The sequence below is a fragment of the Physeter macrocephalus genome, chromosome 9 (assembly GCF_002837175.3).
Source record: "Physeter macrocephalus isolate SW-GA chromosome 9, ASM283717v5, whole genome shotgun sequence".
In the NCBI taxonomy this organism is placed as follows: Eukaryota; Metazoa; Chordata; class Mammalia; order Artiodactyla; family Physeteridae; genus Physeter; species Physeter macrocephalus.
The window spans coordinates 41,959,173-41,983,477 of record NC_041222.1 but is presented as its reverse complement, the minus strand read 5'-3'; the positions used below and the strand labels follow the sequence as shown (position 1 = coordinate 41,983,477).

The window sequence follows — 24,305 nt, the reverse complement described above, 5'->3', positions numbered from 1 at the left end:
TGGCATGACGGACATGGATTACAGAAGAGAGAGGCCGAAAATGGGGTAGACCAACTACGAGGTAATAATATTTGTCCAGATGAGAAATAAGAAGTGAAGAGATTAAGAGAGAGCTCAGTGATGGACTGAGAGCAAGCATTATGAGAAAGAGGGAAGAACAACAACAACAAAAAGATGGAAGGGCTGACTTGGAGATAGAGTGTGGGACAGAGCACTACTCAGTCAGGACTCCAATGCTATGGACTTCTCTCTTGCTTTTTGTTTCTGCCATGTATTTTTCATAAATCAGAATTACAGTATCACCCCTCTCCCAAACCAAATATGGCTATTACTGCAGCACACTTTTAAAAAATATTAGTTTCTCTCTAAGTAATTAAACAGGGAGGCTGTGATGGTTACTTTTGGTTAAACTATGGTTAAACTTGACTAGCTACAGGGTGCACAGATTAAACATTACTAAACATGATTTCTGAGTGTATTAGTGAGGGTGTTTTCAGATGAGATTAACATTTGAATCTGCAGACTCAGTAGACTGCCCTCCCCAATGTGGGTGAACATCAATCTGTTGAGGACCTGAATAGAACAAAAGGAGGAAAACAGGAGAATTTACTCCTTTTTTGCTTCCTCTGTCTTCTTGAGTTGGGACACCTCATGTTATCTTCTCCAGCTTTCAGACTGGGATTTAAACCACTGGCTCCCCTGCTTCTCAATCCTTCAGACTCAAAGTGAATTAAATCACTGGCTTTTCTGGGTCCCCAGCTTGCAGAAAGCAGATTGTGGGACTTCTCAGCCTCCATAATCATGTGAGCCAATTCATCATAATGAATCTCATTTTATGTATATATATATACATAAAATCTCTATTGGTTGTTGCTATGGAGAACCCTGACTAATACAGATGATTTTCAAACATCTAAGGAATTCAGCACACTAATGAGAGCATGAATTCAGTCTGGTTAAAAAGAAAAAAAATACATCCCCAGAATAAAGGTCACCTGCAGTTACAGAATACATTCTTAAGGGAATGCTTAGGATTTGGGCATGATCAATCACAAAGACACTGGCATTTCTGAAATTGTTCTTAAACTGCCAGCTTTCTTCACTTGGCTCTTATATGTATATTTCCTATAAAAAATTTAAAAAGTATAGGATTTTCATGAAATAACTGCTTTTTCCTAATAATTTTAACTTTCTTTCCTTAGCAAAATTCACCACTGTGTTCTTCACTTCACAAGTTTAGCAGAACACTCTTATGTCAGTCAGTCTGCATTTTCAGGTATCTTTTTTTGTCAAATCAGAAACTCACTTCCATATTTTTACCAATAATATACAACCTGAGTAATATATGACACCACATTGAACTATACTGTCGCTGCCCCCAAAAAGTGAAATTGAAAACTGCTTCCCTGAAGATATAGGTTAAGATAAAATCAAGTTGCTTCTGTACACACGCACAGTTGCATCAGAATTCAAACCTTAGATGTCAGAAATTCATGTGAGTGAGCTTAACCATTTGATCCTCTGCCTGGGTTCTCCTGGGTCTATCAAGATAAAACTACCTGATGAGGAGATTTAGCAACGCCTACAGTGCACTGCCCAGAAAGACAAGAAAGAGGGAAATGGAGAGAAGAACTTGGAAGACTACAGGAAGAAGGCGGGTTGGGCTAGCATACATGAATGGGCAAAAGCTAATGATCTGAAACGACAGCCTTTGACACTTTCAAATTCATACTGTTTCTTCTCTACAAGAGCATCATTTGTCTCCCCCTGCAGAGTTAGTTATGTATTGGCTCAATTATACATTTCTGTGTGCCAGAACATACACAATATAGCTCTGTTAGGCAAAAAAATAACTTGATGGATTCACATGGTGCTACTTTGTACCTTAATGTTGATGAAAACGACTATAGCGTAATGGAATGGAGAATGAAAGAGGGTCTAACAACAGATAAATGCCCTTAACTTTAAGTTTATGCCTAAACTTATGCCTTTAAGTTTCTACCACAGACTTAAGTTATGCCATAAACTTAGACATAGCCTTATAATTAAGAAATATAAATATCAGTGGACTAATTGAGTGAAACAGAAAATAGAAACTATTTCACATTAAATCTTCAAATAAGATTACCTTTTCTACTGGTCTAAACAGGGAAAAGTGCTATTAACCTATTATGACAGTATATTAAGGACAATGCCAAGAGGAACACAAGGAAATTGGCATGTCACCTTTGGCAACACTATTCTCCACGAAGAGAACTGTAAGCTTCCTGAGTAAAGGAAACAGGTATTCATCTTTTTATCCCCCACAGTACTTAGAACAGCTTCAGGTAGGAGGAGGCCCTCGGTAATGGCTACTGAACTTATAATTAAAATTCTCTAAGAAACAAAGTTCTTATTCAAAATTAGCTACCAGATATACTGAGCACTTTTGAAGGTATTGCTGTATGTGGGAAGGGGAAGGAGCTTTACAGAAACAGTCAAGAATATGGTCTTGGATGAGCACTCTCCAAAATAGTGAGAACTCAGATCTTACGTTTACCTAAAGAGTAAACTGAATTTGTGTACATGGAGGCTTAACATCACATAGGGGGAAAACAAGGAAAAGACACCAGGTGGGATGAATAGGGATTGTCTGATGCAGCAAAGAACTACCTCAGAGAAGCAGAAAAAATGAAGAAATGGGATGGTTTTCTTTTGCTCATTTCAGCATAGGAACAGAACACAGTGGGCCAGAGCTTACTTGGGAGTCAAAGTACAACAGCACCATCATAAACCACTGACCTGGTTCACAGTATAACTACCACCATCACACCTTGGTTATCTCATTTGGACTGCTACTAAATGAGTTCTATTGCTCATAACGTACTAAAGGATTAGAAACAAGAGAATCAGAGCTTGTAGGGACTAGAGTCCACTTCACAGATTTTTCAAACTGTTTTTAGCCATAAGATGCTTTTTCAAATATCTTACAAATGACCCCAATACATTAAAAAAAAAAACAGAATATCTGTTTGCAGTAGAGTGCCTGGCACCCTGCTTGAGGCACCTTCCACAGAATCATCATGGATGCAAAATTAGAAAACGAGTGATGAGTCCAAGCTCCTCAGTTGACAGAGACGTTAAATGCCTGCCCAGGCAGTGAATGAAAAAGCCAGAACTAGAATCCAGGAATGGCAACATCAGAGAGGGTTCTTCCCACTATATTTCATGCTGCTTCTAAAAGTCAAAGAAATAGGATGGACTCCATACTTACCATCTTTGTTCAGCCATTGCTTTCTTGTTCTGTACAAAAGGAGTTTGTTGTGGACATACGGTAAAAGGAACTTGACACACCAGCTCTCCACGCCAAGTTTGTTTTCAACCAGGACTATGGGACTCCGATTATACCTAGCTTCAGGACATGGGATCAGGCCAATTTCATCTCTTAATATGTAAAACATAAAAAAGAATTAAAGATAAGAACACTAGCCTTTTCAAAAATTTTCATATCCTACAGAATATTAAAAAACTGTACATATTTCCCTTTCTTAAAAATATTTAGCTCACCACTGGATTGGTAGAAATAATAATCTTTTAAAAGTTTGCTAATACTGACAAGAATATGGAAAAATTAGTATGCTGTACTCGCTGTTACAGGAATGAAAACTGGTCTAATCTTTGTATAGAAATTTGAAAATGTCTGTCAATTTTTAAAGTACATATACCCTTTGACCCAGTGATTCTACTGTTCAGAAATTATCCTGTGCCAAAATATATGAATTCATTGGATATTCATGGCAACAGTGCAACAATCTGGAAATACTCTGAATGTGTATCAAACAATATAAGACTGGTAAAATAAATATGGTTCATCCATGTGATAGAGCTGAAAAAAAAATAATGAGGTAAATCTGCGTATGCTGGTATGGAAAGGGTGCCAAGATACATAAAACAAAAAAAGCAAAATGCCAAACACAATGTACAGCACAAAGCCCTTTGTATAATCTTTTTTTTTTTTTAAGGGCAAAGTCCTAGTCCTTTTCTTTTTATTTTTATTTTTTCTTTTTTTTTGGCTATTCTGGGTCTTCATTGCGGTACGTGGGCTCTTGGTTGTGGGCTTCTCTCTAGTTGTGGTGTGTGGGCTCTAGAGCGCATGGGTTTAGTTGTTTAGTTGTCCCACAGCATGTGGGATCTTAGTTCCCCCACCAGGGATCGAACCCACGTCCCCTGCATTGGAAGGCAGATTCTTAACCACTGGACCACCAGGGAAGTCCCTGTATAATCTTTTAAAAAGATATATAGATGCACTAAAAAATTTCTTGAAAGGATACCAAGAACCTTTTGGGGAGAGGATTTATTTTTATACAGTTTAAATTTTCTAGTTACTTGTACATATTACATATGATTTTTTAAATGTCAAAAATGTATTTATGTTTGCCTGCTAATAAATATATGTAGACCAGATTATTAATAAAATTATATTATCAGTGACACTGTGGGCCATTTTTTTTCTTTTTTATAATTCTTTATACATTTCTAAAATAAAAAACATGCTAATATGTAAATATTGTTAAAACACAAAATACATTTCAGGATTTGACCATTTTCATCTGTGGTGGCTTCTATATCCCTTAATCCACATCAACTTAAGTTGAAAATTTACATTACAGGCAAAAAATAGAACTACCATAGCCAGGACATGGAAGCAACCTAAATGTCCATCAACAGATGAACGGATAAAGACAATGTGGTACATATATACAAGGAATATTACTCAGCCATAAAGAGAATAAAATTAGGTCATTTGTAGAGATGTGGGTGGACCTAGAGTCTGTCATACAGAGTGAAGTAAGTCAGAAAGAGAAAAACAAATATCGTATATTAACGCATATATGTGGAATCTAGAAAAAGGGTACAGATGAACCTATTTGCAGGGCAGGAATAGAAATGCAGGCGTAGAGAATGGACATGTGGACACAGTGGGGGAAGGGAAGGGTGGGATGAATTGGGAGATTAGGACTGACATATATACACTACCATGTGTACAACAGATAGCTAGTGGGAACCTGCAGTATAGCACAGGGAGCTCTGCTTGGTGCTCTGTGATGACCTAGATGGGTGGGATGGGGGTGGGGTGGGGTGGGAGGGAGGTCCCAGAGGGAGGGGATATATGTACACATATAGCTGATCCACTTCGTTATACAGCAGAAACTAACACAACATTGTAAAGCAATTATACTCCAATAAAAAAAAAAAAGAAAATTTACATTACAGGCAGAGATTTAATAAACAATACATAGGGCAGTTGACTTACACAGTAAATGAAGCAGCAAACACAAAAATATTTTTGTAAAACCTACACTCATTCCTTTCAACTATAAAGAATTTACAGTTCTTGTCTATGTGAAACATCCTTTCTCAAATAGTATGTTCTTCCACTAATTAATGAATAACTTACAAGAAACCTTTTAACAAGAGCAGTTGACATAAATATTTTTAGAGCATCTAAGCAGATTTTTTTTAAATGTGTTTTTAAAAAACAGAATAAAGAACTGGTTTTCAGAGCTTATGTGTGACAGCATCTATTATGCCCTTGAATTCCCCTGCCAAGACAGTATGCTGGCTGACAAATGCAAAGAGGAAAACTGTTCAATTACAGGTTATAGGAAAAGCACTCTTTATCTGTTAGGCCACCATCACAAACTGGTGGGAGGCCTGTGGAACTAAAATAAAATCCGTCCTGGAAACTCTAAACTGGATAGCTCAGAAGTAACCTACTTCCTACTGATCACTTCATTAGTGACACAGGGATATATCAATAAAAGAGGGTATTCTAGGGGTTGCAAGTCACTAACCATTCTTTTGAGCTGATTTAACTCCCAAGTAGACTTTGGAACCTAAGGCTTTTTGTCCTGACAACTGACTCAGTTGACTCAGGGGTGTTTTGATACACCATGCCAGTACTATCTAAACATTTCCTGAGTACTACAATGAATGGGATACTGTGTTAGGTTCTGAAAATGCAAAAATGAATAAAACAAGGTGGTCCCAGACTACACAAAGCTGATGGTTTTGCTGGGGAGTTGTGTCAATATCTAAAATAAAATGTTAACACTTTGCCACTCTAGTAATATAAATGAAGTTCTTAGGAAGAATGGGGCAATGCTGAGAGAGCATCTGAGGCCAATGTCCAGTATTTCAAAATATATTTTTGTATTTGGTGATATGAAACCTAATCTAATCTAACACACTATTAGGACAACTAGCCACATCTAGATCTATAACTGACTAAATACATGTCTGAATTGCTGGTATTTTCTGGTGTTCAGGTATTACTATGTAAAACAATATTTTAAGAAAACTAGAATTATAGTTAAAAAATAATAAACTCAGTGTAATTATTTCAAGAAAGTCTGTTTTCTGAGATCTAACAACCACCTACAACACTACAAAGAACTGCAAAAGTCAACAATATGAATGTTAGAGTAACAAGAATAAAAACATCCTAGCTTCTGAGTATAGTCTATTTTGGGGGGAGGACTTTTTACTTAAATTCACAATGTAAAAACCTGCCTTGCTCACTATTTACACCACACATAAAATGCCCAACTAATAATCTGGTACCTAAATGAAAGTACAGAACCATCTGCACAAATAAAAACACACTGCTTTAGTTGGCTATTAGCCTTCCAAGAAATAATTTTAAAAAACAAGAATGCCTTGGATATAGCAGGTGCTCAATAACTGCTACTGGAATGCTGATTATCAGTGCACTTCAGTGATAATATTCAAATAGTTTTCAAAGAATATCACTTCTTGACTCTCCAAAAGAACATTACCTCTGATTTCCTTCTAATGCAGTGGGTCCAAATCCTAGCTTTGTCAATATGATATAGATATATCTCTCTATATATGTATTGATATCTCTATCTCCTTGGCCTCTGTAGACCTCAATTTCTTCATTTGTAAAATAGAGGAATTGCATTACGTTTCTGAATAAGAGAAATGGGCTGCTAGGTCTCATCCAGCTTTCAAATTTTATGACTGAGAAACCCAAAAGTTATTCTCTTGTAAAGAGAATGAAAATGGTCACATCAGGGAATATAAAGCACTATGAAAAAAAAGAAACATCAAAAGAGAGGTAGGAGGATGTAGAGACAAAAGCACTCAATCTTCTAAGGTCCAGGGTTCTAGTTAGTCTCCATTCTACCACTGATCAATGTGAATTTGACTAGGCATTTGCCATCAGTATCCTCATCTGAAATACAGAAATAACAATGCCTTCCCTGCCAGTTATGAAAAGTAAATAATACAATGTAAAGACTGTGGTAAGCTACAAAGTACCAGGCAGAGATGAAGTATATTACCATTAATTCAGTTAAGAGCCTGAGGTCAACCAGAAAAGTTCCTTGGTTAACAGATAATGGTAAGCTAAAGCAAAGAAAGTTAAGCCTTTGTCAAGTGATTTGACCCTAAGATACAGTGATTTGCTGCTTCCTAAAAATATAACATGTACTTCATAAAGGTAGGTCAGTAAGATTCCAAATAACAGTGTGTTTGACTTCAGATTTCTCCTATGCCTAGTCCCTTAGGTCATAGTCCACTTTTTTTCAGACAATTTAGAACAGAATTCCAGAATCACTTTGAAATTGGAAGGGACTTCATTCCTCCAGTCTCTCATTTTGTCAAACGAGGGAACTGAGATCCACTGAGGTTAACGTGATTACTCGAGGTCATAGTGCTAGTGGCTTAATTCAAAATCTGGATCTCCTACTATTTAGCCCAAAACCTTTGACACTAGTGAAAATAAAGACATCAGTGAAAGCAAGCAGGCTTTAGACTAACTCCTTTCAGAGCTCTAGCAAGATTTCTGGCTATTTAAATTCTAATTTCATACTCAAAGTTGGAAAATTCAGGGAAAAAAAACTAAAAGTCATTTGTCATCCCTCTACCACCACTAATGTTGGGTATGCATCCTTTTTTTCTAAGTAGTTTACAAAAGTGGGATTATATTGGACATACTCTTCTATAATCCTTTTTTAAATTTTATTTATTTATTTATTTGGCTGTGCCCCATGGCATGCGGGATCTTAGTTTCCCGACCAGGGATGGAACCCGTGCCCCCTGTGGTAGAAGCACGGAATCGTAACCACTGGACTGCCAGGGAAGCCCCTATAATTCTTTTTTTTCTTTTAATTTAACAATTCACATTAAACATTTTCTTATATAATTTTTGTATCATTCATGGTTGCAATGAATGTGCTGTAAACATCAAATACATCTCCAGTTATTTCCTTATGAAATAGTCTCATTAAGAGAAATTTCTGACTCTTTCACTACCACCACATTCCATTCCTTTTTATTTTTAGGTTTCTGGCAATTTAGATTCCTGGTGCTTAACCAGGATACTCAAGTAAATATCTGCATTAACAAGGTCATGGGATTTTTACAAACATGAGAATTTGGGACAGTGATCAAATTCCAATCTTCTCAATGAGAAACCACAGTGCTCACTTTTTAGGTTTCCTTTGAAGGCTGCTCCAAAGGAACAGCAACATGGAATGAACCTATGAACCTACATATTTACTTAAAAAGATCATCCACAGAATGGTATATCTCCCTTAGCGCTTCACTTCACAATGGGGATCCACTAACTTCCAGATGAAGTTCAAGGTTCATACAACATTGATACTGACCTTGTTCCTCATGTTTAGACAGCTTCTCTTGTCTGTACTTTTCAGAAACATCAGTCTAACTGGAGTAGGTCCACTTATTTACAAAAGTAATATTGACCAGCTTCCTGTCGGGGAGGTAAGGATGGTCCCCAAATATTAAAACTGAACCCTGTAATGTGGAGTGACTGAAGAGAAAACAGCCCAAGATTCAGCAAATGGTACAAATCTTTTTAATCTAATAGTTATTTTTTTTCCCTTCAAACTGGAATTCTTTCCAGAATGACCAAAAAGTTAGAAAAGTATCTAAAAGAACTGACCCTTGCATATTGTTAACTAAAACTTTACTGGTGATTAAGATATTTCAGAGACCTCATAAGCTTTCTCAATTCTAAAGATTACTATCACTGAAATTATATTACTGACCCTATTTAGAAAACAGATACACAAATTACTATTGTTTACTGAGTGTTTATTATATGCAATGCTCTTAGGTTTTACATACACTATTTCATTTATTCCACACATTAATCTTATAAAGTAGGAATTTTAATTCCATTTTATAGATGAGGAATCTTGTCTGAGACTACTCAGCTAGTAAATAACAAGCCAAGGTTCAAACCCAGGACTGTGAGACTGCAAACCCAAACTTTTACAAGTATACTATTGTTCAAATAAATAGATAAAAATCAAGTGTAAGAAGTCAATTAAGATTCTATGCTTTCCTATTCTTCAGTTCAACTTGCAGACGATCTGAAACTGCCTTTCATTACTACTGCCTTACTCAAAAATTCTCACTGGGGCCTACCCACTGCCTAAGAAGTATATTTTCCCTGAGCCAACTCTTATCCAAGCCTCATGTCTCAATTTAATTGCTATTTCCTCAGGAAAACTATTTTGACCTTCCATCCTAAATTAGTCCTCTCTGTTATTATTCTTTCAAACTATCCTTCTTATCCTTTGGGGCTCTTTTCATAATTTGTTTGTTGATTTGTTTAAAGTTCCACTGGGCAGGGACCAAGTGTGGTGTGTTCATCAATCTATACCCCAATCCTAGCCCCATATACCTAGAGACCAGCATTGTATCTATCAAATAGAAACATTCTTTTGCTGAATGCACCGATGGAATGAATGAAATTAAGTCAGATAGTCAAGGACTTCCATTATCTGTCCCTACTTTATCTTTTCAATCACATTTTGTTACTTTTAGTCCATTCACTGCTTCTTGTAGAGGTCTCCAAGACTGTAAATCCTACCTTGTCTTCAAAGTGCCACTCAAAAACCCACCTACCCTAACAGCACTAGCCCAGACATACCCAGCTTCCCTTTTAACTAACAGACTCACGTACAACTTGCTTACCACACTGCTAGTCCAGCCCTTATTATAAACTGCTTTGCAGGGTAAATGCACTGTTCATACATACAAGTCTTAGTTCTCCATCTAGACCTGCACTGTGCAATATAGTGGTCACCAGGCATATGTGTCCATTATGTATAAATCAATTAAAATTAAATAAAACTTCAAATTTAGTTCTTTCACACTAGCCACATTTCAAGCACTCAATAGGTATATATGGCTAGTGGTTACCATTTGGACAGGACAGATAAAGAACATTTCCAACATCACAGATATATCTGAGGGCCTTGAAGTACAAGAACTGTATTTTATACTTCTTCCTATTCCATACTGTGAACATGGTAGCTACATAAACAGTGAGAGTTCAATAAATATTAGAGTAATAAAAACTAATAACTTTCTGGATAAGAAAACTTTGACATGACCCTAATTACACTGTAAACAGCTGTCCTCCACACTAGCACAGCGTCAGTACATTAAGCTAATACCTGTCGCTGGGTCAAGCCTTCAGTTATTTTTCCAAAGTATTCTCTAGGAGTCAACCACACAAACAACACTTGCATGGTATTTTTCAGTTTATAAAGTGCTTCACACTCATCATTCAGTTGGCCCATATATTTCCTAAGGAACACAGGGATTCAGGTTAAGTCTACTATTTACCTAGTGGCAACTAAGTGCAAGACACTGTGTGAGGTGATTTTCCTTCGTTTTCATCAGCCTCTAGAGCCCATGCATGCTCTGCAACAAGAGAAGCCACCGCAACGAGAAGCCGGCGCACTGCAACGAAGAATAGCCCCCGTTCACCACAACTAGAGAAAGCCCACGCGCAGCAACGAAGACCCAACACAGTCAAAAATAAATAAATAAATAAAATAAATTTTAAAAAAAAAAGAGAAAAAAGAAACAGGCTGAGAAAGGGTAACCTATCCATACCCACCAGTAACAAAATCCACATTTCACCCATTATATCTTCAACTCCTACTGGCTAGAAATTTCCAGAGACAAAGTCAATATATTTACTGTAGTAGATATTGCCTAATAACATTATGATCTATCTTGTATTTGTAGAAAAGAGGAAAACAAAAAGTAAAAAATAAAAAACTTTCTTTTATAATACTGAAAAGTGTAATTAGGTACTAACTTTGAAGGTAAATGATGCCTTTTTCTTGTGTTTTTTTTTTTTTTTTTTTTTTGTGGTATGCGGGCCTCCCTCTGCTGTGGCCTCTCCCGTTGCGGAGGACAGGCTCCGGACGCGCAGGCTCAGTGGCCATGGCTCACGGGCCCAGCCGCTCCGCGGCATGTGGGATCCTCCCAGACCGGGGCGCGAACCCGATTCCCCTGCATTGGCAGGCGGACGCGCAACCGCTGCGCCACCAGGGAAGCCCTGCCTTTTTCTTTTAACTAGAAATAGAGCATATATATTTTGGAAGTAAAAGGGTTAGATGAGGGGAGGAAGTATGAGCAATTTTGAAAAGTCCAAATTATGACATTTTTAAAGACGCATTGTAATATTACTGGAGATATTGTTACTGTAGGGAATATGTACTAAAATATACCTGAAGATTAATATTAAACAATGAGTTAAGCTATTTAAAATTTTCAGATCTATATCATTATTTCATATTATTTCAAAGGCCCAAATTATTTCAAACTTTAAAAAATACTGAATGACCCAAATGTTTATTAATAATTATAAGTTATGCACTGGCAGAGAGCACATTGATGAGATCTCATAAAAAATGCGATGGGGGAGCATTAAAGTCCTTAATGAGTTTCAATAAATATGATCCAGGGCTTCCCTGGTGGCACAGTGGTTGAGAATCCGCCTGCCGATGCAGGGGACACGGGTTCGTGCCCCGGTCCGGGAAGATCCCACACGGCGCAGAGCGGCTGGGCCCGTGGGCCATGGCCGCTAAGCCTGTGCGTCCGGAGGTTGCGCGTCCGGAGCCTGCGCTCCGCAACGGGAGAGGCCACAACAGTGAGAGGCCCGCATACCGAAAAAAAAAATATATATATATATATATGATCCAGAAGAATTGGGATGTGTTCCAAACTGTACTGTCAACATGCCAGGCCAATGAACACTGAAACTCAAGTTTTTTCAAATATGAAATACTGATGCTTTTCTAGTCTACTTCAAAGAAGACAAACTAAGATGATTACTGTACTTATTAGACTTCTTTCTAACCTCCTCAATTTCTTTAAGAAAAAAAACCCCAAATGATGAGAAAATACTCATTTCATTTGTCCTTTGTTGTTTTTTTTTTGAGAATGTCTCTTACTTGCACTCAAGCTCTCATTCTCAAAAGGGGACTGAAAGACTGATATACAACAAGGCATCAAAGCATTCTTTAGAAGGCCCAGGGCCCACTATGGTTACTGCCAGGAAATCATTCCAAACACTCATTCTGAAAAAGGCAGCAGTCACAAGGGGAAAGGAAGTGGATGCTGTCAGAGGTGACAGGTGTGTTTTGAGGCCAGCAGTGTCTTGTTTTTAATGAGGCACAGTTGCAGGTCTCCAACTGTGTGCCACGAGGGAGCAAGACATCTGAGGGCATCACCTTGAAGGAAAAGAACACTTCATTTAGATGAAGGTTTGGCACCTCTTTTCAGTGGAAAAGCTTAAGGAGTTAGAATGCTTAAAAAGAATAATTCATGCGTTCCAGTTTAAAGAATAAAATATTTTTTAAAAAAACAAAACTCCATAAGCAATTAGGTAAAGTGAAAACAATGTAAAACTGGATTACATGTTTCTTTCTCTTGAGGGGAGGTGAGATGAAGGGAGGAAGCATAGGAAAATAGCTACACTCTTGCTTCTTCCTTACTCTTTTGTACAATGTGTAGATACATCTCTCCTTTAACAGCTTCTTTTTCGTTACATAAAAGCAGAAGTATCAGAGAGAACACAGTCTCTTACCGGATCTTCCCGGAGTACTCCAAGTAAAATGGAAAGGAAGGAGGGAAAGATACATGTGTCAGTTCTGTGGTGTCCTACTTAAAGAGGGCAGCAGCGTTTGAATTAAAAGAGAGTTAATATGCTCCCTGTAACTATGAATCAGCTAATGCTAAAAAGTGTCGAGGTTTCATCTGCTTCCCACCAGACCCAACCTGTGCCTACAGAAGCTACTCTCTTGAGAATGCCCTGTTCACCTTCAAAACAAAATGTTTCATCGAAGTTCCTCTACAATTTTGGGACAGGTGAGACGAAAGTCAAAAGCAGCCTCAAGCTACCTTCGGCTAGTAAACTGAGGGGGTTTTGGCCCATGGAGACTAGATGATCAGTAACCCCTTCTTACCAAGGTCCGGGATGAACCTCAAAAGAGTTGTGTTAACAAAGCACATACTGACCCACACCGTGTCCTTTAAACGGATGTGGGACGTGGACACACGGGTGAAGTCTTTCGAGTTTCGTGAACTCCTGGGAAAGGGGTGGGAGGGAGGAAAACCAAACAAAGTCGCAACGTTTTGATTTTCCGAGGTCACTTCTAAGGACTCGCCCGAGAGCTTGTTCCGGTAGCGGAAAGCTGGCCCCGCGGCGGCCGACAACTGTCGGGCCCCGACCCGGCTCCGTCGGCTCTTGTGAGCAGCGCGCGGGTCAAGACCTGCAGTCCGAGGTCGGCTCGAGGCTTGGCCCCGCCCCCTCCCGCCCCCGACGACCCCCGGAGGCGGCGGAGGCGGGGGCACCGCCGGCGCGCGACTCACATGTGCGGGTTCCTCCTGAAGGCGTTGGTGATGTCCTTCACCACCCGCTGCACCAGCACCGCCACCTCCTCGCTCGTCTCGGCCATGTTGGCGGCGTCCGCGGTGGCTCGGGAGCGCCTCCGGGAAAGCGCCGAGCCACCCGCGGGAGTTCCCGGGGAGCGCGCGCGTGTGCGCCGCTTTGGCCGCGCCCCTGCCCCCGCCTCGAAGGCCGCCGCCGATCACTTCCGGGTCAGCCCGCGGTCGGCCGGTGTGTGGTCCCTGATGAGGCTGAGGCTGGCAGCTTGGTCCCTGACTTCCTCTCGTAAGCGAGTTTGTAAGCGCCCGAGAAGATGCTGCAGACTTATTTGCAAAGTTACCTCAGGTCGCTGTATTACACTTTTCATTTTAATTTCTAGTCCACTGGGGGCCGAGGAGGGAGGGGTCCTAAGGTCACTCCCAGAGCCAGGGTCTGGCCTAAATACCCCGCCCAGACCACCCGTCCTCAGCTGTTCAGGAAAGGAGCCAGTCCCAGAATGCTCCTGGAGGAAAGTTTAACCGAGAGTGAAGATCCTCTTAAGCAGTTAGTCCCTTGGCGTTCTGAGAGCTTGTTCCCTGTCTTTTCTTAGTGGGAGGGATGAGGCCGTCCAGAGACGCCCTTGGCGGAATGAGGCCCAGTTGGACCGTATTGGTGAACTCCTTTTGTACCTGCGTGCCAATTTCGGCCACTAAGCAGACGCTTTCAAAAAGTTAATTTAAAAAATTTAATAAATGGATTAAAGGAAGAAAAAGGAAAGGAAAGGAAAAGTTATTTGCTCTCTCCATATAGGGAGTAGAAGTACAGAGGTATTTTTTAGATTTCCTACATCGAGTGTACTTTGCTTTGCACGTCATTTGGTGTCCTATGAACGTTGCGTGTTAGTTTTGGAGTTAAAAAACCAAGTCCCTGTCAAGGTTTGCTCTTAATAGCTATTTGCCTTGCTACAAATAATTTTTGTAAGAAAAACTGGCTTTCTAGTCCATTTCGATTTTGAAATGCTGTAATTCAAATTTTCATGTATCAGATTTTCTTTCAACCTCTGTGTTAGAAAAAATCCGGCTGCTTTTGTTTCTTTTTACTTAATCCTTGAAGTCTTTTAGAAACTTTTTTTTTAAAGCAAACTCAATGTTTAATGTAAACATATGTAGAGCATTTGTAGTAGGGTTGGTGATTGTGAAAGTAAAAACCATCCGCTGGATGCAAAATTATAAAGCAGTGAATGAGAAATATAAATTATATTCAGTGGTCGATACTCCCTATGGGTACGTTTAGAAAGGCTACACCTGCTGCATGGACTTTGGCCTTCTGGTTTTAAAAGAAATGAGCTAGAAGTTACATAAAATTATAGAAAAGCAAGATGGACAGGTTTGATTTAGTAAAGTCAAACAAACCTTAACATATTGACAAGTTCTCAAATGAGGCAGTGGAGTGAATTTGTGTTTAGATTCCAGGGCCAAAGACAACTTCAAATGTCCTAATTACTCTTAAAATGTAGTGCCAATTCTGAAATGGTTTGAGTTCACTGATAAGTCTTCTTCCTATTCAATTAATCAGAGCCTTGCATCCTTTCCTGATAAGAGTGGGAAGTAAATCCTGACTTCTGGGGCAGAGCTTAAAGGACACACTCAGAAATATGACATTTTTTTCAAAGAATTTATTTTTATCTTAAAAATTAGTGTGATTTTTGTATTTCACTCTAATATATTTAACAGGAAAAACAACAGCAACAGCAAACTTTATTCCCAAATCTTGAAGTGAAATTGATATTCCAGGAAGATAACATCCTATATGATTCGGTGTGTCCCCTTCCAACACACACACACACACACACACACACACACACACACACACACACTACCTTCATTTGAAAGGTGTGAATTGTATGTCTTATGTTTCTTCTAAGAGTTCACAAATTGTTTCACCCAATTATTAAGGATCTGCTATGTTTAGAACTTGAATTTTTTATAGTTAGAGCATATTAGGACTCTGACCCAATCCCCTTATTTTGCCGATAAGGAAGCTGAGGTTCAAGGGAGAATTGAAATTCATGTGACTTTAATAATGATATGTTTATAATAGGATATGATGAATTTAGCATGATTTTGTTGAAGGATTCAGAGATTTATGTTCAGGGATCTGCAAAATACACTTACTAATAATGAAATATTTTAAATAGCTTAAATGCCCAACTTTGGGGATTGATTAAATTACAGTAAATCTATATGATGAAATACTGTTTAGTCATTTAAAAGCTCATTGTAGGCACAGGGAGATCAGCTAGGTGGTTTGTGACCACCTAGAGGGGTGGGATAGGGAGGGTGGGAGGGAGGGAGATGCAAGAGGGAAGAGATATGGGAACATATGTGTATGTATAACTGATTCAGTTTGTTGTAAAGCAGAAACTAACACACCATTGTAAAGCAATTATACTCCAATAAAGATGTTAAAAAAAAAAAAGCTCATTGTAACTAGGAGAATATGTAGCAAACGCTTAGGAGGAGGTATATTTATAGGATAATTTTATTTTCTAAGTAACATGAAGAACAAAATATAATTTTTGTAATATAAGAAGTTTTTTAAAGTATATGTTAATAAAAACATGGATATATTTATTTGTTAATTAGCCAATTATCTCTTATGCATAATAATTTTCTTAGAGATTGATTTTTTTTTTTTTTTTTTTTTTTTTTTTTTTTGTGGTACGCGGGCCTCTCACTGTTGTGGCCTCTCCCGTTGCGGAGCACAGGCTCCGGACGCACAGGCTCAGCGGCCACGGCTCACGGGCCTATCCGCTCCGCGGCATGTGGTATCCTCCGGACCGGGGCACGAACCCGTGTCCCCTGCATCGGCAGGCGGATTCGCAACCACTGTGCCACCAGGGAAGCCCTTAGAGATTGATTTTTAAGCAACCATGACTCGCTTAAAAATTAATCTCCCCAAAATCATGCCTTTCATATTTTAGAAGACTATTTGACAGTCCTGTGAATGTATTTGACCGTCCTCCCATACCCTCCCCCAAATCATTCCTTTCATATTTTAGAAGACTATTTGATGATGGGGGAAAAGGTAGATATATAATGACAAAAACAAGTACCAAAACAGCATATAAGACAATTATATGTAACCAAGAGGACCCCCATGGGGCCTTCCCAGGACAGGCCTTCCCCCATATCCTCTGCTTTAGCTCCTCCATGAAGTACCTAGATAATAGTATTTGATGCAAATTTCCTGAGTTGTTTTGCAGATGTGAACATCCCCCACCCCGCCTCACCAAATGGAAGAACTACTTGATGACCTTGAGCACATAGCCCCAGGCCTCCTGGAGCTTAAGGACTGATAATGTTAACCCTTGTGACACCACCCTCCTACCTCACCATCTGCCAATCAGAGAACTATGCATAAGCTGATCACATACCCTGCAACCCCCCTCCCTCACCTGGCTTTTAAAAGTGCTTTGCAGAAACCCTTTGGGGAGCTCAGGGCTTTTTAGGGCCTGAGCCACCTCATCTCCTTGCATGGCCTTGCAGTAAACCTTTCTCTGCTCCACACTCCGACGTTTCAGTTTGTTTGGCCTCACTGTGCGTTGGGCACATGAACTTGCATTAACATATATATATGTTGACAAAAAATTATTCAATAGTTGATCTTAGAAAGAAATGGAAAATTTTATTCAAGCCAACCTGAGGATTATAACCCAGGAGATAGTCTTTCAGAAAGCTCTGAGAACTGTTCCACTTTAGAGTCATTGCACAGTTATATAAGTTTTTGAGACAAGGTGTGATACGTCAAATAATGTATCATTGACAGTTTACACAATCCAGATCTACACATACAAAGGGAGTAATGAATGGGTCATGGGTTATCATGGCCCCTTACAAGATTAAGAAGGAAGGTTATTTTCTTTAAGAGTTGTGACTCTGTGAGGTTAAGAAGGAACATTATGTAGGTCTGGCTAACACAAATTCACAAAACATGCTAAAGGGGAGGGAGGAAGCCCAACCAGGCAAAGAAAAATTTTATGTTTAAACTTTTCTCATCTTGCCATAAAAAATGAATTTTATTTCATCATAAACAAAACAAATTGTACATAATATAAATATAATTATATATATAAGTATTAGACTGGGATGGTATAAACTAAAATGTTAACAATGGTTATCTCCATATGATAGAACTACTAGAGATAATTAAGACCTATAAATATACATTCTTTATATTACTCTGGTTGTTCCAAACTTTCTACAATGAAAAACCTAATGTATGTGTTGAGGGCGCTGGTGGGAAGAAAGACACCAAGGTGGTTTTAATGACAGACCTAGTACAGTTGATTCTTGAACAATGTGAGAGTTTGGGGAGCTGACCCTCCACACAGTAAAAAATCTGAGTATAATTTACAGTTAGCCCTCCATATCCCTGGTTCCAGTTCCTCCTTTTCTGTGGTTCAGTATCTGGGGATTCAGCCAAACCTGGATCACAGTACTGTAGTATTTACTATTGAAAAAAAAAATTGTATAAGTGGACCTGTACAGTTTAAACTCTTGTTGTAAAATGGTACAGATGAACCTGTTTGCAGGCAGAAATAGAGACACAGATGTAGAGAACAAACGTATGGACACCAAGGGGGGAAAGCGGGGTGGGGTGGTGGGATGAATTGGGAGGTTGGAATTGACATCTATACACTAATATGTATAAAATAGATTAAAAGAATGTTCAGATGGTTAATGAGCCATTCTGGTTTACACACTTCCTCTATCCCTCCTCTTCTCTCTCCTCTGCAGCCCCTGTCAACCCAAACATGATAGAAGCACAGAATCTAATCCAAATTACAAGCATGGTATGGGATAACAATGTGGTTTTCGGTTATTCCACAATCAGCAGACCTGGACTTTTTTTTTTGAAGGTGTGTAGGGAGACAGGGAGAGGTCTTTAGAATATTTTCTAACACGCAATGTATTTAAGTAACATTGTATGCTGACTTCTACTATGCCATTTTTCAGAAATGAAGTTTCCACCGTGTCACTTTCAGAAATGAAGGACATGCAAAAAGAAGCAAGGAGTCTCAAATAAGATTTAAATCATGTTTATGATATCAAAAACATTTCAATCCTTTGCAAATGGCTGACGAATTTGATTTGGTATCTCTTGTACATGAGGTCCCTCATATGGAAGCTAATTGTAAGAATGTCTACAACATTTGTGAGTATCTGCTGTGGGCCAGGAACCAATTTAGAAACTTGACACGAAATTGTCGCTAATCTTCACCACAAAGTAGGCAGTGTTATTTTAACTTTACTGATAAATGAAACAAAACAAAAACTGAGGCTTAGCAAGTTTACAAAACTTGCCCAAGGTCACACAAGATAGCAGATAACAGAGCTAGGAATCGGTCGGTATCAGTCCGATACCAGTGTTCTCGCCAGCACCCCAGATTCTGAAGGATTGACTAGTCCCTCATCAAGAGAATGTGCTCTTCAAGGGAAAGGTAGTGAGGGGTTACAGCGCTCCCTTTAGGTCTTAAGACAACCTACCCTGTTTTTGCTAGATATTTATTTCAGATACACCGCTTTTGAACAGAGCTTTGACAATCATTATTGCATATGAGCCTCATGATAACTGTATGAGGTGGGTGGAGCCGTTGTCCTCACCCCCACCCCCTTTTTCCCTAAAGGGAGGAAACTAGAGCGCAGAAAAAAGTGATTGCCTTGTTTATATTTGTAAGTGTTTTCTGTGGCAGAGCCAGGGCTGGGACCCAGCCAGGCCTTCTGACTCCTGGTCCAGTGCTCTTTCCATCACTTGTGACTAATGCGCAATCTTTGTGCACAGGCTGGTCTCACAGTTGTACCTTGGATGACCCAGATCATCAAAGGCACAGAGGTAAAGATTGACATCTATACACTAATATGTATAAAATAGATAACTAATAAGAACCTGCTGTATAAAAAATAAAATAAAATTCAAATAAAATCAATAAACTGCAAAAAAAACCCACTCTTGTTGTTCAAGGGTCAACTGTAATTACCTTTGTGCAGAGTTGTAGATGACCTTATAATCTGTTTTCATCTTTGTTCTGTGTTATTCCACTTTTATCACTATGATGTGTTATTTATTTACTCCATTATTTGAATTGACGTCCATTTTACTATTATGCAAGATAGAGTGTAAATAGTACTAAACATGTTTTTACCATGTGCTATTATTACAAAAACAAGTTTATTTCCTCCATTAAAATAATTAAGTGCTCAATTTTAAGTGCTTCATTGTAATATTACCATTGTGACTAAATATATACTTATAGTATACCAAACCTCAACCTTAATCACTGTCCTAAAATTTAAAATCCAAGAACTTACAAAGAAATAGGAGAAGGGAAATATAATACTAGTCAAGAAGTCACAATATCAATGTCTTTTTATGAATTCTTAAGAAAAATCAATAGGAGTAATGTTATCTGTAAAGTTTTTTTTAAAAACCATTTCAAGAAAAGGAATAGAATTAATAAATGAATTTTAAAGGACATGTACATTAAACTTAGGGGAGTTTTGGTATATATTTTGCCTCAGTGTGTAGGTTTATTTTCCCAAACTCAAAACTTCATGTATGATCAAGAACTATTTTTTTTAAGTCACAAAATCATGAATTGCAAATGCCATCTATTCTTGTACTTAGTTGATATATCTAGTACTTCGTTATTCTTTTTTATTGTTACTATTTATTTATAATTAAAGTATCATTGATTTACAATATTGTGTTAGTTTTGGGTGTATAGCAAAGTGATTCAGTTTTATATATATATATATATAGACACACATTTATATATATATTTTTCAGGTTATTTTCCATTATAGGTTATTATAAGATATTGAATATTGTTCCCTGTAACACTTCACTATTATAATTGTTGAGATAAAGATAAGAAGATGCATGTGATAGCACCTTTAAACTGGGAAGCACTATACAAATTATTACCTATTTCTATGAGTTGACACATCATTACAGGTAAATCAGTATTAAAACACAATAATAAACTAAGATGAAGCTTAATACTAACTTTCAAAATGAAACTCTATTGTTTAATATTCTAAAGAGAATTATACTGCTATTACAATTAATTTCCTAATCAAAACATGAACTTTTCTAACCAAAGTAGGTAAATGTTATAAAGATGCTTATCATGACAATGACTTTAAATGATCAGTTAGTACTGATGTTGGAATCCATGATGATAGAGGAATGAAGATACTAGTTGCATAATACGGTTTTTGTTGCTGAGTAACTGGTGTTTTATTTTTCTTGACATTTGATAGTTCCAAAATGTCATCCTTTTCCTTTATCCTCTTCTGCCTACCACAGAGGCCCAGGAAACCCATGATGTAATCTTAAGAAAAGAACAGGAGAAAATGTCTGGAGAGAAAAAGAGCCAATCCAGGCCTTGCATATGGAAACAGCTAGGGAGATGGGTATGTCTCTATGATGGATTCAGTGTTTCTCATGTACTGAAGATGTCAAATTTTTCTAGGAATTTCTTAGTAATATGCCATTTAGTGGATGACTAAGGGAAAGAAGTATCCAAATATGAGTACATTCTTAAGGAGTTATTTTTTTGCTTTGTGTTTTTCTTATTCTTCAGTGTAAATATGACAATCATGTAATAGACTTAGGTTAAAAAATCATAACTGAAAATTTAGGAAAATAGTAAAAGCTTCATTTTTACTACCAAAGAGGTTTAGTTGAGACTTCTTCGGTAACTGCCTAAAAGTAAGACAGAGCTATATCTCCTCTTCTTTCATCTCACTTAAGCTAATTTTTCAACTCAAATTTTATAATAAAAATATACCATATTTCTCAGTTTCTTCCTGTTTCCATGTTTTAAGCCACCTCTGACACTTATCAAAATTAACAACAGGCCAAAATCACCCATAGGAAATGATGAACTTTCTTTGTTAAATGTTGAATTATGCCCTAACTTGTAGTATAGTATTTATAGAGACTGACAGTCTGAGTTTTAGGAAGAAATGCCAAAGAGTAACTCCCCAATTAACGTCTTCTGGCTTTAGGCACTTGAATTTCCATGGTAAGTCTGCAAAATCACCATCAGTGTGCAAAAAAGAACAGTGCAAAATGTTGTGTATTGGGTTCATAGGAGGAGAAGGTTAAATACCACCTCTGAGGGATGAGACTCCAAGTAATTGTACTTATTTATTCAACAAATTTTAATGAATGTTATTGTGTTTAAGACATTGTGCTTGCTGCTAGGTATACAGTGATGAGAAAAACAGACATTATTCTTGCCTTCTTGTAGGACTTACCATCTAATGGAAGAGATATACAATATTCAGGTAAACAGAAAAATGTATAATGAAAAATTGTAATACATGACACAAAAGGTAAAAGCAAGGCAGCATGCTAGATGATAACAGTGTGGAGTAAGAGCAGAGCTTTAGACAGTGTGGTCAGGGAAACCTCTTCCAGGTGGTGATATTTAAGCTGAGACCTGAAAGATAAGAAGGAACCAGCCCTGTGAAAAGCAGGGGAAGAGCCTCATCAATAGTGGAAACAGTATGTGTGAAGTCCTTAAGAAGAAGAGAGTTTACGTAGCATGTCTCAGAAATTGAAAGAAGGCCAAGCTAATAACTTTTACTGACCTGAAAGTGTTTGTAAAGTGATTTCAGATTTAGTATTGCTTTCACCTGGATGTCAGCTATGAGCATGATTGATTAGTTCCAATTTTTCTTATTTTCTGTATCCTCTTTTTTCTTTTTTGTACCACCCTGAACAACTCACCAAGGACAGCTCATGTCACATGGTTACATGGTGTCCCATGGTCAGGTATTTAGTCATGAAGCCCAGTAGCAAACCCAGAACTGTTTCTCAAAAGGCTAATATTTATCAGTAGTAGAGGATAGGCTTTTTTCCAAAACCCTAAGAGTGTTGCCATGACATTAAAAAAGATTTTTTTGCTACCACTGGATTTTCTGGGTCATATGGCCCAAAATCAGCTTGCATGGAAGCTCTGGGAACCATTCAAAACTATGAGTTACTCAGTCAATTATTCCAACTAGACCATTTGAATAGACTACATATTGCCTCCTGAATCTAAAGTGGCCCATGTGTCTCTCAGTGGTAGAGTGTACAAGATGAAGCAACTTGTCCTTCACGTTGATAGAAATGTTGTGACATGCCCTGGACTACTGAACTCTTAGAAGCTTCACTATCATGACAGGTCCCTGAATGTTTTAAGGGCTTATCTAGCATCCTCTGTTATGTATGTGTTTTACCAAGGCATGTAGCATATTTGTTACTTACTACACATGAAGTCAAATACCTGAAAGGAAAAAAGGACTAAAGCTCTCATTATATACTCAAGACTCTTGTATTTTTTCCTTGTAGCATATATTAAATGCAATTAACAGTTGTCTAATTAGTTCAATATCTTTATCATTCTATAGAATGTAACTCCACAAGGGCCAGAACCCTATTTTTTCTGTTCAGTGCTGTGTATCTGTACCTTGCCTTGCATATAATGGCCTCTCAATTAATATGTAAATGTATGGATAGATGAATGAAAGAAAAGAAATGGAAAAAAATAAGAAAGGATAGAATAGCCAACATGTAGCATAGATAAAGAAGCTGTAGAGGAACTCACCTAGGAATTTAGTTAGAGGCTGAATTTTGAGGAAACTTGAGACCACATTTTGGCAGTTGAAATTTTTCTGAAAGGGTTACAGGGAGCCATTGAAGGAGTTTATGCTTCTCTGTTGAAATCCACCCATTTTTCAAGGGTGCTCTCCTTACTTTATACTATGTTTAGTTATACATACATACATAAATTGAGCACACACATGTATCTATACATACAGTTTTGAGTTTTATCACATAATTAAATGAGGGAATCCATTTCATCTTTGTTTTCCTAGTACCTGGCATATTACCTGAACATAGTAAGCACTTCAGCATTTGTCAAATGAACAAATAAAGGCCCAGTTCAAATGCCACTTCTCTACTTGTTTTAGTTTCTTAAGGTAGAAGGTTAGGTTATTGATCTGAGATCTTTCTTCTTTTTTATATAGGTATTTACAGCTATACATTTCCCTCTAAAAACTGTTTTATCTGAATCCAATAAATTTTTATATGTTGTTTTCATTTTCATTTATCTCAAGGTATTTTCTAATTTCCATTGTGATATTTTCTTTGACCTTGATTATTTCAGAGTGTGTTACTCAATTTCCACATATTTGTGAACTTCCCTAACTTCTGTCTGTTACTTATGTCTTATTTCATTCTGTTTTGGTCAGAGACCATACTTTATATGATTTCAATAGTTAAACTTACTGAGGCTTCTTTTATAATTTAATATAATGGTGTATTCTGGAAAATGTTCCCTGTACTCTTGAGAAGCATATGTATTTTGCTGTTGTTAGGTAGGGTGTTCTGTAGATGTCTATTAGGTTCTGTTGGTTTATAGTGCTGTGCAAGTCTTCTATTTCCTTAATCTTATTTTTAGTTGTTTTTTTCATTATTGAAGCTGGGATATTGAATTCCTCAATTATTATAGTCAATTTCTCCTTTGATTCTGTCAGTT

The 24,305-nt window shown here is 37.8% G+C and overlaps 2 protein-coding genes across 7 annotated transcripts in view; one reads left to right on the top strand and one right to left on the bottom strand.

Annotated features, from left to right (window-relative positions):
- The window catches only part of PTAR1 (protein prenyltransferase alpha subunit repeat containing 1), a 47,744-nt gene extending 33,865 nt beyond the window's left edge, over positions 1-13,879 (bottom strand). Inside the window, exons 1-2 of one of the 3 annotated variants that reach the window (XM_007118193.4) lie at positions 13,711-13,879; positions 3,254-3,423 (exon numbers count right to left, since the gene is read on the bottom strand). In XM_007118193.4, the coding sequence (XP_007118255.1) occupies positions 3,254-3,423; positions 13,711-13,796 (256 nt within the window). In that variant the 5' untranslated portion in view covers positions 13,797-13,879. Of the gene's footprint in view, positions 1-3,253; positions 3,424-13,710 lie in introns of those variants that run through there. The other 2 variants (XM_007118194.4, XM_028493890.2) reach the window with 2 other exon arrangements.
- A 71-nt stretch (positions 13,880-13,950) lies between these two features.
- Positions 13,951-24,305, top strand: part of CFAP95 (cilia and flagella associated protein 95) — a 132,565-nt gene continuing 122,210 nt past the window's right edge. Inside the window, exon 1 of one of the 4 annotated variants that reach the window (XM_028493891.1) lies at positions 13,951-14,071. In XM_028493891.1, coding sequence (XP_028349692.1) covers positions 14,040-14,071 — 32 coding nt within the window. In that variant the 5' untranslated portion in view covers positions 13,951-14,039. Of the gene's footprint in view, positions 14,072-21,117; positions 21,184-24,305 lie in introns of those variants that run through there. The other 3 variants (XM_028493893.1, XM_028493892.1, XM_028493894.1) reach the window with 3 other exon arrangements.